The sequence below is a fragment of the Syngnathus leptorhynchus genome, chromosome 9 (assembly GCF_054491065.1).
Source record: "Syngnathus leptorhynchus isolate UIUO chromosome 9, UIUO_Slep, whole genome shotgun sequence".
In the NCBI taxonomy this organism is placed as follows: domain Eukaryota; kingdom Metazoa; phylum Chordata; class Actinopteri; order Syngnathiformes; family Syngnathidae; genus Syngnathus; species Syngnathus leptorhynchus.
The window spans coordinates 12,267,780-12,286,442 of NC_141203.1; the positions used below are offsets into that span (position 1 = coordinate 12,267,780).

Sequence of the window (18,663 nt, forward strand, 5' to 3'; positions counted from 1 at the left end):
TAAAAATATATGTTTACATTTTTAAAATATATTTTTTTCTGCACATGCTCCCAAGAGCTTCATTTCAGAGGTGTCTACAACCAAGATATTTAATTGTCTATTAATCAACGTGATAATATCCCAGTAAATTACAGCGTGCTATTAGGTGAGTGCTTGCCGTCAAATCGAATCATTTATTTCCTCCGCTTGCTCCTAATCAGACTAAACAGGAGGAAGATGAGTTGATAGAGACGTAATTAAAAGTGATTCACTGTCTTGTTAATTTGCTTATTACGTTCTGTGAAGCCCACTCTGTGTATAATTGCCTTTCAATGTGCTTGCAAAACAAACGCGTCTCTTCCATCTCCGAGTAACGGCGAGAGGATGGCAGGTGCGCCAAGTTCTTTGATAGACTACATTTCCCAGCAGGCCTTGCGCGCCACCTCCGGAAAAAGCCGCTGACAAGTAGCTGCGCATGCGCGGCCAGACGTGGCAACGCAGCGGCATCATGGCCTCTCGGAACCGCTTCGGGAGTCTGATGAGACCGGGGAAAATGCTCGGCTTGCTGCTCCTGGTAAGCCCCGGGGACTTTTAAAATGTTCGACTTTAGAAACGACAACTTCTTTATTGGGTGGCTCTTTTGCTGTGGTCCTCGTGGTTTTATGGCATTTCTCTTTCTGTTAAGGAATCTAGTTAAGCTAGCCTGTCAGTGGAGAGGAAGCCAGTTTAAGTTGACAAACTGGACCCAACTTGGTGACCGCGTTTGACGCGCTTGTGATGGGTTTGTGGCGTCGGGAAAACCGCAACAATAAGCGGCCATTTGTGTGTTACTTACGCCACAAGCTGACGTGTGCTTGGCGGTCGCCCACATCTAAGACGAGCTCGCGGGGAGGTCATTAGAACATACCTACGGCGTGGACAATTCTTTTACCTTTTTGTCGTTGTATTTCTTTAGGCGGGAAAAGTACAACTTCATTTTGCAGCTGCTAAGGACTATATATTCAAGCTGGAATAAAAGTCATGTGTACAATTGTTCTTCTAATTTATTTTCTTCCTTTTCTTGTTTAGATTAATTTATTGGAGGTAGGAAGAAAGCGAGCGAGGTTCGTCTGAAAGTAAGACAGGGAGAGAGGATGACGACACGAAGGAGGAAAATGGATGACTTGAATAGGGAAATAAGAATGAAGGAACGGTCAGAAGGATCATAAGAAGACTTTACCAAGGGTGTCTGGAAGGAAGGAAGGAAGGAAGGAAGGAAGGAAGGAAGGAAGGAAGGAAGGAAGGAAGGAAGGAAGGAAGGAAGGAAGGATTGTTAAGATTGGTGGGGGAAAGAAAGAGACAAGGAAGTCAGAAGTATGTAAGGCAAGCAAGGAAGGAAAGATGAAGGTGGAAAAGATGTTCAGAAGAAACTTGCCAGGGATGGAGGAATGGACAGAGAAATGAAGGAAGATGGGAGCGATGGAAAGTTTGGTAGGAAGAGAATTACAGACTCAAGTGAATTCAGAGATTGTGTTGACTATTTTGCTGTTTTTGAAAGTACGACTTCAAGCATTTACTGCGAAACCAAGGCGCCATAACAATAAATTAGTTTGCCATTATTAAAAATGAAATAAAAACCCATAATGCAAGGCTGGCACTATCCTGTTCCTGCTTTGCCACCTTTTGTTGTGTTGCCTTCTGCAAACAAAGGTGGCGCAAGGTTTAGTGTGTGTTCTTGCCTTTGTGTGTTGATGTCCAAACTCGTGACATAACGACTGACTTTGTACTCACACTTAAAATACACATCAAGTGTTATGGTGCAAAGACGTTTTAGGGCCACGTTAGAAACGAAAATGGATAATATTAAAGGGATAAAGTTGTCTTCTTATGAGGAAAAAGTCATTTGGGGCTTGGGCTCGTAATAGTGTATTATTAAAGTCATATTTTTTAGAGAAGATGTAGAATAATGAGATTATGGTCATTTTTTTTTTAGAGAAGGACAGTAGGAGGGCCCTTTTTTTTTAAATTAAAAAAGTCAGAACCATTCATCATAATTTACAGTGATTCAAGTTTATTGATGAAAAAAAGTCAATGTTACAGGAAGCTACATTTTATTATGAAAAATAATACTGAATTAAAATAAGGTTAAAGTAGATTTTTTTTTAAAAAGTGAATTTTTGAGATAGAAGTTTTAACTGAGCAGCTAATGTTAGCGCCGGTTCACGCATGGACTGATGTCGATTTTTCGTGAGGGTTCGTTCAAGGTCACAAACAATCCCTCAGACGTTCGCCAGACATTTGCCAACAGTTTTAATCATGGTCAACATTTTGCAACCATTTAACAACCCGCACCAAATACTAACACCCGACATACGGTCTTAAGACATTCCACAGAGATTGAAGGTGAAGCAGAAGCAAGCTGGCAACACTCATTATTCAGTGAAGGCTGAAGGCTTTTATCAAATTCCTCCGCGATTCCTTCTGATGCACTGTTTCTTCCGCCGAGCGTCTGCCTTTGATTAAGCGCATTTGTCACAACAGATGGAGGAAGCGATGATGCTGCGGGGCAGAGGCGCAACACCTGCTGCCTTGCCTGCTCGCTCCGTCGTCCCACGACGTGTGCCCCTACCTGCCAGGCGCTTTTCTTATCTTTTTTTGGAACATTCAGCTCGCAAAGTCACGTGATCATGAGTAGACCTACAAAATAAGTCATAGCTTAGAAGACACATGATGTTTGCCAGTTTGCTTTTTCATTTGGCTGTTTCCAGATTTCCTTCAAGGGGAAAAAAAATCCTGTTCCATCACCTACCGCCAAATTTGGCTTTTCTTCCTGATTATTTTTTTTTTCCCCCCATCAAGCATTCGATTGAACGTATTTGTATAGTCATTTGTACTGATATTGATTTATCTCCAAGCCTTTTGCTGAAGCATTTAAAAAAAAAAAAAAAAGAGCAAACAGTTTGCTTTTCAGTATTTGCTGTTGTGATGATTGATAATCTGCTTTTTTTTCTTTGCGCAGCTCGTGTTTGTCATGCTGCCGTCGTCCGTCGCGCGTCTCACTCCATCATCACGCAAATGTTTGTGTTTACTTACACGCACTGTATCGAGGGCGCCCGCCGCCGTGGCGCATCCGCCTGATGGTTTGATAGCAACGTGCGGCGGTGTGTAGACGCTGTAAGACCAACACTATACACAATCCCATTCCACTGATGTCTCTGGTACTGCGCGACTCCGCCGTCGCGTGCAGTCAAGGATTTTACGAGTGTTTGCTTGTATACTTTCAACTTCAAAAGGCGGCTATCAAGTTCATGATCCAGCGGATGCCACTCGAGCTTGACTTTTAGATAGAAATACAAAGTTAAGTCCCAAGTCCTAAAAGCACTCAATTTCATGTCTTGGAAGAAACGGGTCATGCCGATACTGCCTCGGGATGTTTGATCGATCGCGTGTCCTCCGATGCCCTCAGATTTACAGATATGCCACACCGTGTACTTGCGTTTTATTTGAAAGAAAAAAATGATAGGGAATGGCATTGGACTCGGAACAGCTAGCAGTAAAAATGTTCCAAATGATTGTTATTTATTTATGTATTGAGTTATTTGATATTCTACATTTATTTATTTAAAAAAATATGTATTTATTCATTTATTTATTAAGTCATTTGAGTGCACAGACAGAAGTGACGTCACAAAAAAGAAAAGGCAACGCCAGCTATAACAACATCCTTTAATATTGAGTTTTAAAGTGTGCAGACAAGAGACGAAAGCGACAACAAGAAGCAATAACAGCTGCTGCTATTTCATTTGAAAGGTAGACAGAAAAGACAACAAAAAGCAATCACAACAAACGACAGTAGCAATAACACCTTTTTTTTGGCGACTCCTTTCGTAAGCCTCGGCGAGTAAACAGTACGGCTTCCTGTTGATCTCATCAATAAGCTCCTCTGATAATGCCGTAAATCAACAAGCTGGCCCCGGTCGGACATACACAAGACAAAATGAGCGCGACAGCAAGTGAAAACTCTCATCAAGTCCAATTCTGGCTCGCCATTTGCCATCAAAAGCACTTCCCGGAATACATAAAAAGCAACCCGGCCAATTAGAGTGCACACTGTGGTTACCTTTGCCGGCTCTGCTTCTCATCTTTGATTAAATTGTCTCTGCCTGCTGCCATTCTCACTCTGGCCATTTGCTGGAATAACTTGTCTGAAGTCCCAGGAAGCTTAAAGATGCACTTAAGACTTTTAACGACATCTTTTAGCGTCATTGTCTCTCAGCGTTGCACACCCAGTACAAAATGTCTTTTTTTTTTTTTTTTCATAGTTTCAGCATACCTAACCAAAAATATGATCATTTTTTTTGTGTTATTTATTTTGTATTAATGGACTCTTTTCGTCGTCCTTGTAGTTGTATTCTTATTTTATGTTTATATATTTGCTAGGTACTAGTGGTACAATTTACAATGAACAAAATGGACAGGAATCCTTGTTCCAATTAATTTGCACTTCATTGAAAAATGAAAAATGTATTGCCTATGACTGATGTGGTTTCTGCCAACATTGTCGTCTCGCAGCACCGATAACGCACAATGTGTGAATGGGTTCTGTCAGAGATTAGAAAAAGATTTGGAAAAAATCATTTTCTGTGGACAAGACAAGGCCCAAGATATGCGGAGGAGGAAAAATGAAATCGCCTCAATGACGTCGGATTCGATGTTGCCGAGATCAGCAGCTTTCCTCCCGCTGACGGCGCTCTCCACGCGCTCCACAAATCACGACCACGCTAATATTGTTATTTATCACGGAGGTAGCTAACAGGATACGTATTGATTTGAGAAAACCCGACGGCTCATCATCCCCCCGCGGACATTTTTCCTGGGTATGACGCACCGTTTTTAATCATCTGTCTTTGTTTCACTAGGTGTTGCTCACATCAGCGCTGGATGCTGTCAAGGTGTCTCCCCTCATCGAGAAGGTCAGCGACCACAAAGACTTGAAGAAACTGCTCAGGACTCGGACCAACGTTCTGGTGCTCTACACCAAGACAGGTAGAGAGTTTTAATTATTGTCCAAGCCTGTCGAGGAATAAAAAAAAAAAAAAAAAAGAAACCTCTCTTTGAACAGCGTTCCCACCCGAAGTCGATAGCATTGTTTCCTTTTAAATCAAAGCAAAGAAGTGATTTGAAAGGTGAGCCGTCCCAAGGTGCTGGCGAACATGCTAGACTGAGAAAAAGATCAATTCCGCCACGTAGCATGTCGTCGTCCCTTATGCTATTGATACTCATAGCGTCAAATATTGACTTTGTCCAACGCTGGCTTTTAATATGATTGAATCGTTTTTATTAGCCTTGAATCTCGATGTCGAGCACGGTACCGCTCATTGTAGTAAACCGATCCCCTCCCGTCGTCCCCCATCTCCCGTCTGCTCCTCACCATTGTATAATTGTTGAAAGCCGATGTAACACGACTCCCATCTGGTGAAAGACAGGAGCGCCGAAACCCCTCGACGCAAAGTCGGCGCTCTCTTTCTTCTCCCTCGGTAACCCAACGCTTCCTTTTTGGAATGGGGGCATCTCCTCAGAGGCTTCTTCTTCTTCTTCTTGTCTGGCCCACAGCTACATCCAGTGACGCCTACCTGAAGGTGCTTTCCGACGTGGCCCAGACGGTCAAAGGTCAAGCTACCGTCGCTTGGGTCAACTGTGGGTATGTACTAATCCTACCGGGTTGAAATTGAGGCACGGTAAGAAGGGCGGGGCGTTTCATCCTGTGGGAATGTTTCCGCCGCTGTCATCCATCTGCACAATTTGTTTTTCCCCCCTCACTTGTGCTACAAGCACGCGTTGACAGGCGTTTTATAAATGACTCGATCAACTCGCACCTGACAATTTAGCGTGAACATCTGCAGCTTCCCGCCAGAGTTTGTCTCTTTTGCCGTCAGCCGAGACAAACCTCAGAGGACGCCTCATCCAGGGGACAGCTTTTGTCGAGAATTAGCCGTTTCCGTTCAGAACGTTTGGCTTTGAAGATAAAAAAAGTCTTGTTTGGAGAGTTGTCGGAGATGAGACGGTGAAGGATTGGCGGCTTGAAGTGAATCGTTTCCACTGGATTTACACAGCAGCTCCCAGCGGCCACGTCAGATTAGATCCACTATTTCTATCTTTGAGACCTTTAAGCCTCATATCTTCAAAATGGCAATAAACAACTGTATATTCCTGATTTCATATCATCCATTTCTAATGGGCTCATTGAAGGTACGAGAGGGTTTCGGTTTGATGGACGAGGCCTTCAAAAGTTGTCAAGCTTAAGGCTCCATTTACTCTGCATCTGTTGATCCATTTTTTATGTAAAGCGCCACTGCGAAGCAAACTTTAGTCTCCGCTGTGCCCTCTCGCAAGTCATAAACTCCAGCGATACGGCTGTAAATGTGCTTTCATCCACTTATCCACTTATTTCTGGCTGCAAAAGTCGGCCGGTCGCTTTTTTTTTTGCCATCCTACTTCTTTTCTTCGATCCATCTTCTTGTCTTTGAGGTGGATGTCGGCTGTCTTTCCAGCCCACGCGTGTTTACATTAACACATGTAAGACGCCACCGCCGTCGAGAAATTGTCTCCCGTACGCCCGTCGTAATCTGACTTTGACGTGTTGTTCTTTTCGCCTTTTCCTGGCTTTATTTTATGTCTCCCCCCCCCCTTCACCACCGCCACCTGTCAAGCTATCATCCGCAGAGCGGAAAAACAAAGAGTGTATCATCAAACGGGAAACTGCCTGGAAGGAAGCGACGTTCCTTTGAATCCCAGTGAATCATTTTTGACTCTGCGTAGGCGGCTGTGGTATTCTCTTCCCTCTTCGGCAATTCCAGCAGAGCCTGGCTCACGCCGCCCTCCTCAGAGGACCGCTAAAACGAGACGGGTCCGTCGCAGTGCCACCCGCGGTTGTGTGGCCAAACACTGCGCCGTCTGGCATATGCGACCGCCGTGGGCAAATGGAGCGGCTCCAAACGGTAGCTCGGGGGGAGGGGGTCTGAGCTCGCGGCCGACCGACGGAGCGAAAGAAAAAGAGGCGGCGCTGAATGACGGCTTGACAAAAGTCAGCCGTGCCAACCACGCCGGTCCGAAGTGACGTACTGGCAGCAGATGACCAGGAACCGGCTTGGCGGCCAAGTGGCATCCAATAGAGAAAGGAATAATATCATTCTGGAAGCTAAACTCGCTTCGAAGAATCTCGTGCGCTGAAAGACGGTCGGTTATTCATGATCACGGCCACCGTGCGCAAAAAAAAAAGTGACGTCTGGCCACTTATAATAATATAAATAAAAAAGAAAAGACGAAAAATAGTCAGGAGTGAAATCAGAGAAGACTGCATTTGTAAATCAGACAATTTTGAATCTCCCATTTGCCCACATTAAAATGTCGGCTAGCCACACACCTGCTCCTAATGCGTGGTCCCGTCCTCGCTTCTATGAGCCGCGCCGTTGTTTGTCACCGCGCGCGCGCGCCCTGTCGCATTATTGAGCAAGCCGTGCACCGAGTAGGCGGCAGAGATGCCTATTTATTTTCTCGACCAAAATAAACCACTTAATTGCTTCATGGTGTGCACCGCAACCCACCAGCCACTTCATGAGGTGCGCCTAATGTAACCCGGCTACAAAAGCTCCATTAAAAACAGGCGCCTTTATGCAAATGACGATGCTCACTAAAATGACAGACAGGTAGAAATTTCTGTTTGATTTTTTTTTTTTTTAACCACGGGGGGTGGGGGGGGGGCATTTTGGCCTGACTTTGGCCTGCTTCCATTATCTTCGCATCATAAATTACAATCACGCCTCTAATTCAGCAGGCGCCTCTGTCCGCGGCGGCACTGATGAAAACAAGTGTGCGCGACGGATCACAATGTTGTTTTTTTTTTCCCCCACCTACCTACCGCACATTGACCAAACAATTACCCTGCAGAAACGCATTCAAAAAAAAGTGCAATTAATGAACATCGATAGCGGTCACGGCACAAATGCAATCGCCAAAGGTCGAACACAATCTGTTCTACCGTTTTGGTATACCCCGACAAAAGTCTTTCTAGGGAATATGCCCAATTGCGTGAGTAAAATTGCTGCCAATTGCCTTCTGACTTCTCAACCTGGAGGAGATCCAGGCGTCACATTGGCGAGCGTGTGAGTGTTTTTTAATGCGCTTCTCCTCAGAGACTCGGAGGGCCGTAAGCTGTGCAAGAAAGTCAAAGCTGACCCCGGCTCCAAAAGCGGCTCTGCCGAGCTGCTGCATTATAAGTGAGTCCTTCTGAAACTATAATTGCTCCTCTCATAACTTGGCCCGGCATGATTGTTCACTCCTCTTGTGTGTGTTTTTTTTTAACAGAGATGGAACTTTCCACACGGAATACAACAGGCCCACCACCTTCAAGGTAAGCGCTGAGCACTCGGACGGCAACATCGAAATTTCTCTCTGTCTTCAAAGTATCTCATCCATCTTTCAGTCCATGGTGGCTTTCCTGAAGGACCCCTCGGGGCCGCCGCTGTGGGAGGAAAACCCGGAAGCCAAAGACGTCGTCCACGTGGAAACAGAAAAAGTACGTTTCAAGGACGCCCGGGGAGCATTTCGAAGAAGCGTTGACGATTTTCCGGGATACAGCGATTCCGTGAAGGCAGCACACGTCTGGAAGCTCACTGACAATATGTCGGGCGCTGTGCGACGAAAGAGCTCTGGGAGACCTTTTGACAAACGTGATGGTTTTATTATGTGCTCTCACACACTTTGGGCCCATTTGCAGGACTTTAGGAAGCTTCTGAAGAAAGAGGACAGGCCGCTCCTTATCATGTTCTACGCACCTTGTGAGTGTTTGCTCAAAAACCTCAAAATTGCTCTGTTATTCTGAAGTAAGACCATGAAATGTGATTTTGAAATCGTTTTGGTTGTATTCAGGAGTCCTTCAAAGGCGAAAGAGAGATTTTTCTCCCAATTGCTTGAAAATGTGTCAAGTGTTTGCAATCCCACTCAACTCTCCTTGCCCTTTTCCAGGGTGTGGCGTGTGTAAGAGGATGCAACCCATCTTTCAGCAAGCTGCCACCGAGACAAAGGGCCGTTACGTAAGTCCTCTCCTTGCTCTCGAATAATTGAATCCATTTATTTTATGGCTCTCGTGCATATGTTTTGGTCTCTTCTCATCTTATCTGGTGTTGCTGTTTTGGTCTTCTCTGTATGTTTGAAGCATTTCCATAGTAAGTGGCTGCAACATTAGATGCAAATATGCATTGTTAAAACTAAAAATTGCGCCTCTGTTGATTTTCCATCCTTGCTTTGATGCCAGGACATTGCCATCCATAAGCCATGTTTCTTCTTTGATTGAGGGGGGGGGGGGGGGGGGGGGTAATGACAACGTTTCAAAAAGCACTAAGCCGTTGAGGCGAGGAAGAAAATAGCTTACCTTTCTGCAACAAGCTGCGCGTTGTCCTCTTTGAGTTCTGAATCCTTTGAGTTAATGACGCTGCTTTTCACCTGTGGTGAAAATGAGCGACAATAACAGAAAATATCCGTTTTTAGGACACACGTGAAATTGCTGTATTGTGTTGTAGCGATGCGTGGCTGTCAAAAAAAAACAAAAAACATATTGGAGAAAAAAAAGTGACATTTTTCTTTGATTCTCATTAAAAGTGGACAGATTTTTTGTTTGCTATTCAAAGTTGGCTCAAATCAACCAATCAGAGGACAGATTAATGATGGAATGACTTTTATTTTTTAATTTTAAGGTTTTGGCTGGCATGAACGTGCACCCGTCCGAATTTGACGGCCTGAAGCAGGAATTCAGCGTCAAAGGCTACCCGACCTTCTGCTACTTCGAGTGAGTGCTCCTGCCTTCCTGATTTTGTGGCGGCAGAAATGTCAAGTCCAGTTATGTCTCCTTAAAAAAAAAAAAGGGCCTCTTGTCCGGAGTCTACTCTGTGTTCAGTCGTCTCGCTCCGGCTTGAAGGACCTTAAGTGTACCTGAGTGGTGGATTCATTGAGGCTGACAGGTGTTGCTTGCTCCAAAAGTGTTTTTTATCTTCTCCCAAATCTCAACACCAACGTGACCTTGCTTCTTTTGTTCTTGATTAGAATGACTTGAAGGAGGCAATTTGCCATAACTTTAAACAAACTTCTCTCGCTTTGCGGTGCTGAAGCTTGGAGGCGTTGAGACTAAGTGGAGCCCACGATTGAGTCCAGACTGAGGATCCAAGACACTTTACAGAGGCGTTACTAGATTGAGAATAAAACCACCAGCAATGGAGAGTACAATCTTCATGATATAATTACCGGGGAATTCTACTAATCATAACATCAAACGTGTTTCAATAAATGCCCCGTTGATAATGTCACTCAAAAATTGTTTGGCCTTTCAACAAAACATCATAACGAGCCATCCGCTGCTCCGCTACTTTGTTTTCCTCATCGTTACTTGGGGAGTAACCACAGCTACACCATAATTGTATTTGCGCTCCCTTCCACCGCCACTAGGGGCGCCATGAGCCAGATTCATAGGTTGACTGAGTTTGTTAGCAGTGTGCAGGCGCTTAATTATCCCTATTCCCACATTAAACACCCCCATCCCAGCCTGGCCTTTTAATTAGATGAGGACTGATTAAGTGCTCGCGGGCTTAGCTAGCTTGCGCGCGCGTGTCGGTGTGCATTGTGCGTATGTCGACACACACACGCGCGCGCAGTTAGCGTGGGAGCACATTAACGCCAGTGCCGTGCCAGCTAATGACCATGCCAGCCCAGTGGCTGCAGTTTAAAGAGCATCTCGCTGATAAAATAACAGCTGATCACTTTTGGGGCTAAAGTGCCGTAGTTGCGGAGTTATCGCAGCGCTGCACCTGCTACGAAAACACGCGTCGGAGACTCGTTCGATTTGCTCACCTTCTTCTATGATGAGCAACACCGGAGCTCTTTCAGGTTGACATTTACTGACATGAAAGAAATAGCTGACCTACCACCAAATAAGACAATATTTACTCATTCTCGCCATGTTTTCGAGACCAGACCAAAGCTCGTCGAGACAAAGGCGAAACTCTGAGAAATTACGACCGTGGTCGGAGACCGATCCCTCGTTGGAAAATCTGAATTGTCAAGTTTTGCGTGTTATTCAGGAAGGGCAAGTTCCTCTACCACTACGAGAACTACGGCGCCACAGCCAAGGACATCGCAGAATGGCTGAAGAAGTGAGTAACTCGCACCTCCACAATTTACATCTTTGAGAAACATCTGGAGTTGATGCGTGACACAATAGTGACACTATGTGAAATATGCTCGCGTGCGTGTGGTATATATCATGTGCTTGATTCTCGTGTGACGTGTGTTTGTGTGTGATTGCACAGCAAGCATTGAAGGTCACAAGCCCCGGCATCGCTATAAGCTGAATTATATTGAACACATCAGGTTGCGCTTAGAACGACAATATCTGGACGCTACTTGCATGCGAGAGAGCCAGCAGAGAAAATAATTGTGTGTGTGTGTGTAATAGTGCACGGAGGGACATGTGTTTATGTTCATGTCCTTGTGTTATTGGCAGAGCACAAGTGTGATGTCATCCAGGCGGGCTTTTTTTTTTTTTTTCAGACAGGGCGTGTGTGTCATGCATGCGTTTGTGAAGCACGCTTTTTTTGTTATAGCCTGGACATCTGTGTCTGATTTCCACACTCACACACAATTTTCATTTTTCTTTCTTTTTTTTTTCTTTTCCTCTCCAGCCCTCAGCCAGCACAGCCAAAGACTCCTGAGGTGTCCTGGGATGAGACAGATTCGTCCGTCTTCCACCTGACGGATGAATCCTTCGATGGCTTCATGGAGGAACATCCTGCCGTCATGGTCATGTTTTACGCCCCCTGTAGGTATTACACAACATTACAGGCTCACCGCCAACCACCACAAATCATCCACATGCATGTTATGCTCTTTTGTTTGTTATTACATATACTGTAAACCATTGTCTTTATAAGACACACACAAAGCGAAGCACACACACTGCAGCTCTTCCGGCTGCACTCTGGCAATTGTGCGGCTGTCATCGGTGTAGATGAATAGTTCTCCTCCCACCCGCCATCATCTTACATTTTTTCTGTCCACCTCTCAGCGCAAACAATCCGGCTGGGCCAACGAGGCCATCGCTCTGCACATTACCGCGAGCAACTTTATCTTCTGCCCCGTGGCTCCAAAAAGCAAAGTTTGACACTCACGCTTTTGATCCTTCATGCTCGAAGAGATTTTAAGATCATCCCACCACTCACATTTTCACATCAGGAAAATACGAAGGGCTTTTTAACTCCTCGTTTGCAAAAATTGCTAAGCGCAAACAAGGCGGTACAATCAACTTTTGAAACCAAAGTTTCCTTTGTAATAATCATTTATATTTAAAAACATTCACCGTGCGAAACTCAGGCAATGATTAAATAACATTTTTAACTGTCACAGAAGAGTAAAAGAAAAAAAAATCCCTCACTGAAATGTGATGTCATGTAAAACACAAAATAAAACACTAATAGAACTTTCCAGACTGAGATGACCAGGCCGCGCCTGCGTGAGCACCCTATCGATTTTGAACGCCGTCCAATGCGGCGCGCTAGTCGAGGAGCCGGAAATGCTCTTTGACCACAATTTGCATGATCGCACGCCCGGTCGCCTCGTCCCCTGGGCTGATTTATAGCCTGCACCAAGGCTGAAGAAAGGAAAGCGCTCAACTGTTTTGACAAGGGCAATTTAGCACCTTTGGTACCAATTCAGTTCCACGTAGCCGGCTGTTGAGGGCGGCGCCATCAAACGCCCATACATCTTCACCAGCGATGCCACGCGCAACAAATATTGTCTGTGTTTGCCAAGCTCATGCGCTATTAAATGCCTCGGATGCTGCTCTGGTGGTTGTTTTTTTTTTTTTTTTTGGCTGAGATTTACTGAAAGGAACTTGCGTTCTGTTCTGCCGGCTAAGAAAGGTTTCGCCCACGCACATTCACAACCACATTACATGAGTTGGCCTTTATATACATTTGTATTGTACATAATCTCGGTACATGTACATTAGTCGTCCGCATGTACATTGCAAACATCCTTGCACGCATTCTGTATATAAATGATGTGCAATGCAGGACACACTTTCTCTGCTCTTGATTATTGTGTGAGACATCCAGTTGAAATGTTGTGTGTATCTTTAGGGTGTGGCCACTGCAAAAAGATTAAACCAGATTATGAAGAAGCGGCCCAAATACTCAACAAAGATCCAACAGTAAGGTTTTTTTTTTTTTGATAGAGTAATGTGTTTACGATTAGTTCCTCCCCTTCCCTGCTTTTCTTCTGTCTCTAATTTTTGCCTTGAAATGTGCCTTGGCAGGGTCCAGGCGTTTTGGCGGCGGTGGACGCCACCATCCACAAGGCTGTGGGGGATCGCTTTAAAATTTCCGGCTTTCCCACCCTGAAGTACTTCGAGAAAGGACAGGAGATGTACACGCTGCCGCACATACGCAGCAAAGACAAGATCATCGACTTTATGCACAAGTGAGGAGCCGTTTTTTTTTTTTGAGGGGCCTGTATGACCTCACACATGCATATTTGAAGTCTGCTGCTACCTTTGGTCGTAAATCAGTGGAAATGTGCATCCTGTAGGGGAAAGTCATGGGTGGAGAAGTAGGAAATGTACAGGAAGTTTGTCATCAGTCATATTTTTTGGCTTCATTAATAAGGCAAAATACAGAAGACCATACTTGATCTGCACAATTTTTGAAGGAATATAAAATATTTCATGGCGCTCCAGCCCACAGGCCCCACCGCCACCGGAGCAGTCCTGGGAGGACAAGCCCTCTAGCGTCCTCCATCTTGGCTCGGAGGACTTCCGAGAGGCCCTGAAGAAGAAGAAACACAGTCTGGTCATGTTCTACGCACCATGTAAGACTCACACTCTCACTAGCTGGTCATTTGACTTTTAAAATGACACAAACTGGACCGTCGTCGTTGAAGCGCGAGGCCTCCTCTGGGGTCGGCTGTGATCATTTCCTGGGTTTTAACCAGCTGACATACGTAAGTCCGAGCCACTTGCCAAAATCTCCTCATCGTGCGCCATTAGGACTCCACCTAAACCCCAGGGAGACAGAAAATATCCAAGTGTGGGGAAAGAAAGTACCACCTGTTTTTAAAACGTCCTTATGAACTTGGAAATGTGTAATATTGCTTTACGAGCATGAAAATATCCAAAGAAAATGAGTCATCGTGTCAGTGTGCTGGCTTTGTGGAACATAAAAAAAAAAAGCAGCAGCTCAAGAAGCATAAATCTTCAAATGTCTTCAAATAACAAAACTTCAAAATTCTCTTCATGTTTTGTGTTGATGTGATACTCGAGTAAGAATGGAGTCCAAGTGACCGTTTATTTATAGCGTCCATAAAAAGACGGACTGTGTTGTTACACGGCAGTGAATCGGCTCTAAGGCCACGTAAACACCGTCGCTGCGTGCCGTTGACGGATGCGTGTTGTGGACCGCCGTGACACTTTTGTTGCCGTCCTCTTTGGCAGGGTGTCCGCACTGTAAAAACGCCGTCCCTCACTTCACCGCCGCCGCCCAACTCTTCAAAGAAGACCGCAAGGTGAGTGCACACCTTTACATAACGCAATTTCTTTCAAAAAAAAAGGAATCAAATATGCAAAGTAAAAAAAAAACAAAAAAACATTGTAGCCTTTATGAATTTTTAAGTCACACAAAAAAAAATGGCGGCATTGCAACTTGGACGATTGCACACAACCAATCTGCAGACAACTCCCGCACACTCACCCTCTTTTTGAAACTGAGGTAAGTTCAAAAGTTGAGCAAGCGCTCTTGCATCACCACGAATATTTCTACTCCACCGAGCCAATCGTATCGCGGGAGGTGAGGCGCGCTCGCAGTCAAGTCACGGGAGGACACCTTCATCCTCCATCATGGCATAATAGCTCCTGACTCACACGTTTTTGCCAGCGTATCGCGTTCCGCTTGCATCAGGGAGGCGCGAGCGACCTTTTATTTTTTTTCGCGGGGGCCGCTCGTTTCTCATTTGCTCGGAATTGCTTTTAAATGGTTGTCAGATGGCGTCTTAGTCAGGCTCTTTTCTGAGGCAACACGCCCGGCTAAAGGCGCAAGACAACGCGCTGGTGAGGCTCGTGTCATTGTTGTCGCTGTTGCGGCTTGTGAGATCACTTCGTGGCATAAACATCTTCTCTCTACCGCGCCGGGCCAAGCGGAGACGCCCTGGACCTCTGAAAACAACTGCGTACCAATAAACGGAACAGAAGAAAGACGTACTGAGGCAAATCGGGATAACATTGAACAATATGCATACTGTCCAAAGTTGCCCCCCCCCCCCCCCCCTCACACACACACACACACACACACACATTCAAAACTTACATTAAGACAGTAACTTGGAAGTGGACAGATAGCTTCTTGTGCTGTAATGACAGCCCAAGAATTCAATGTCCTCTGAGGACAATATGTCTCCACTAGCGCTGCCTCCCTCCTGTCACACTTAATGCACTGGACTCTAACGTATTGACTTGTTGTTAGAACCCCCCCCCCCCCCCCCCCCCCCTCCCTCCTCCTTGGAACACCCTCCTCCTTCCTGCTAATCAATGATGACCTCACCCAGCTGCACCAGAATTTACATCGGACGCTCGCTGAGCTGAACTCCGGGACAAATATGCAGCACGCTGACGAGGCGCATTTTGTGCTGGGTGTATTTCTGAGCGTGACAGGAAGTAGCGCATCGCTACGCGTTTGTCACGATCAACGGCGGGGCGGATCGATAAGATGATTGACAGCGTAGTGGTGAAGAAGCAGGAGAGTCGTATGACTTCATTTGGCGCTGTCGCTATCTGGAATTGATCGCCCTCGACAAACTCATTGAACAAAAGTAGTCGGACGTCACGCCGTGCTTCTTTATCGAGCTTTTTGTGACCAACGCTGACTTTTGTTTTTGCCATATGTGTAATTGCACATCCTCTGCAGTAGGTGGCGCTGGCGCTGTATTTTTCAGGAAAATGAATGCGCTTTTTCTGTTTAAGCGACAAATGATGCTATTTATAGTCACGGCGGAGAGTTAACTGTGTTTACGTGAACAATTTCCGCTCACCTGCTGCCATTTTGCCAAAGCATAAGGATTTTCCACTCGTCAGCTAAAGCGTCGAGGACATTTTCCACTCCTCAGCGCATCTTTGGCATCCCCCGCTCGTCGGCGCGATACACGCCACTCAGCACTCCGAGAGAGCGCCGTGACATTTCGTCCGTCCCCCAAAATGACGCCGGGCGCGACTCGACATTTACGCCTCATCGGCCCCCCCGCTCGGCTCTAATCGACGTTACGGCCTCCCCGAATCGACCTCCGTTCACATGAGGAAGGGTCTAGCAAGCTGGACCTTTTTGAAAGAGCGTTTTATAGTCATTGTATATCCTTTCTGTACATTTTTATGGTGTTGAGCTATCGTCTTAAGTGTCCACAAAGCACACGTAGCGCTAACATCTGCACCCAGACGATAAAAGGAGGCCATAAAGGAGCCAAACCGATGGCTACTTTTGAGCCAATCTATACCTTAAAGGTTGTCTGTAGAAGAAGAAGCTTTCATGTCGAATTTAATTACACCTTGCAGTTTCAACTTTGACTCCTTTCACAGTGGAACGGCGAGCCAAATTGATAACTGTCGATCGAACGACAATTTGCCGTGGATTGAAAGGGCCATTCATCAGCTGGCCATTTATCCGATCAAAAATAAATCATAAAAAAAAAAAAATCTCGTCAGGACTGGACAGTTGTCAGAATAGGTGGCACTTGAGTTTTTTGCTAATTGAAAAATAAAAAGCAATCATTAATCCATTTGTCCGACGCTTGTCAGATCGCGTACGCGGCGGTGGACTGCACCAAGGGTTCAAACCACGAACTGTGCAAGCAGGAGGGCGTGGAGGGCTACCCAACCTTCAACCACTACAACTACGCCAAATTTGTAGACAAATACCACGGAGATCGCGGGGTGAGTTTTGAAACTTTCTGTCCACTTCAAACTCTTTTCGAACCAATTTGCTTGCTAACGAATGATTCTTGTTGATGTTCCAAAAACGATGCGCTAAACACGTCAAGATGAAATAAGCTGGTAGGATCTCCTCATTCTAGGAAGCGGGCTTCATCGGCTTCATGCGCAGTCTGCGAGGCCGTGATCAGGAAAAAGTCCTGAAAAAGAAAGAGGAGCTCTGATGACCCTCCAAAGGGCCCCCATGGATGCATCGACCCCCCCCCTTCAAGGGCCCCCCATCAGCACTGGAGACACGGGAGACAAAAATGACCTCACATATTTTGAATACCACGCTGATCACTTTTTTTTCTTTTTGGGGGAGGACAGACTAAACTCGCCCGGACACTGTGACTGATTATGTGACAAGCTTCATGCTAATCTATGCAATCCCCATGATGGCGGTCCGGGGGTCTCTGCAGATATCCCCTGCAAGACCGTCCACCACCTTGTCTCTGGCTGCTCCATCAACATGCTACGCCACAGTTGGCGTAGCATCAATCCAGGCCAAAGGGTGAGTTTTTCTCTTCATATGTTGGCCTTAAAAGCGTAAGACAGCAGAGGCCCAGTGCCTTTTGCTCGGTTTTCTTCTGCAGCAAAGCCAAATATGGGCGTCATGCGATACTATTATTTTTTTTTGTCCACTCAGTTCCAAGTATTGGATAATCAAGTGTCTGGTTTTCTTTTCCTTTCAAATGGCAGCAATTTGTTGGTAAAAAAAAAAAAAAAAATGTGGAAGTGTGACAAAGAATTGAGACCGTCACCCTCCCTATTTTGATATTTTGTGTGCTCATTTCAGTTTTTCAAAATTTTTTAAGTGACATTTATAGGGGCGGGGACTAATGATGGTATTTGGTGATTTTACAAATAAACAGAAAACACGCAACAAAAAAATAGGGTTGTGAGATGCGGCAAGAAATGTTTATGAATTTTCAAGATAAAGAGGTGTGACAAAGAAATGAGACTGGGTCTTCCTCCATATTTGGAAAAGTCTCACAATTTGCAAATGTTTTGTAGCACAACCTTTCGGGTTCAAATCATTTTCAGTTCTGGCGTGGTAAATGTAAGGTTCTCAGGGATCGCAATTAAAGGGAGCGTGTTTGTCGTTTTTCTTTCTTTTTGTTTGCCAAATTACAACAACAAAGGAAGTAATAATACGGCTTGCCCAATGTGGTTTTGTTACTGGATCATTCCAAGCAGGAACATCTGGTGAGATCATTCCAGTTTGTTGGGAGAATAGGAAAGAGTGTCCTTCTTATTCCAAAGTGTGCGCGTATAACTCTTATGCCAAGAAGTCATTGTTGCCTTTGTTCAATCAGCTGTACACTATCACCCCCTACTGTGCAAATACTAATAAATAAAACAATACTTTTTTCCTAAATGCCTTTACTTTACAGATAAAGATAAAAAGAAACAAACGGATTCTTTCTTTGAAGAGCTGAGGCACCATAAATAAAAAGTATTTTACATACAAATGAGATTGCCCACTAAAAGTTGTATTTTGACATTTTACCAATCTCTGCAGTGGAAATTATTGCATTTTCATGGGTAAAGAGCAGGGACCACGTTTTTGTTGTTGTTGCTGAACATTATATACAGTATTGTATTTATTTTTTTTTTATTAAAAAAAAATACACCAACGTGTTTGCCATGAC

General features: G+C 45.0%; 1 protein-coding gene across 2 annotated transcripts; it reads left to right on the top strand.

The window, feature by feature from the left end:
• The first annotated feature begins 424 nt into the window (after nucleotides 1–424).
• Nucleotides 425–18,648, top strand: pdia5 (protein disulfide isomerase family A, member 5). 2 transcript variants are annotated; one of them, XM_085920670.1, is made up of 18 exons: nucleotides 463–553; nucleotides 1,048–1,449; nucleotides 4,878–5,004; nucleotides 5,572–5,659; nucleotides 8,151–8,234; nucleotides 8,323–8,368; nucleotides 8,441–8,533; nucleotides 8,735–8,795; nucleotides 8,983–9,050; nucleotides 9,711–9,802; nucleotides 11,088–11,159; nucleotides 11,688–11,824; nucleotides 13,143–13,213; nucleotides 13,319–13,482; nucleotides 13,739–13,869; nucleotides 14,492–14,562; nucleotides 16,838–16,972; nucleotides 17,113–18,648. In XM_085920670.1, exons 2-18 carry the CDS (start codon nucleotides 1,429–1,431, stop codon nucleotides 17,191–17,193), a joined length of 1,542 nt encoding a protein of 513 aa, XP_085776796.1. In that variant the 5' UTR covers nucleotides 463–553; nucleotides 1,048–1,428; the 3' UTR covers nucleotides 17,194–18,648. The 2 variants fall into 2 exon arrangements, with proteins under 2 accessions (XP_085776795.1, XP_085776796.1); XM_085920669.1 differs by lacking the exon at nucleotides 1,048–1,449 and having other exon boundaries at nucleotides 425–553.
• The last annotated feature ends 15 nt before the right edge of the window (nucleotides 18,649–18,663 follow it).

Bases quoted from the DNA above. Each gene is read 5' to 3' on its own strand.
- pdia5 (XM_085920669.1), top strand. From the start codon at position 455: ATGCGCGGCCAGACGTGGCAACGCAGCGGCATCATGGCCTCTCGGAAC. The intron at 5,005-5,571 runs GTAGAGAGTTTT...TCTGGCCCACAG, and splicing joins GGTGCTCTACACCAAGACAG to CTACATCCAGTGACGCCTAC. The intron at 5,660-8,150 runs GTATGTACTAAT...GCTTCTCCTCAG, and splicing joins GTCGCTTGGGTCAACTGTGG to AGACTCGGAGGGCCGTAAGC.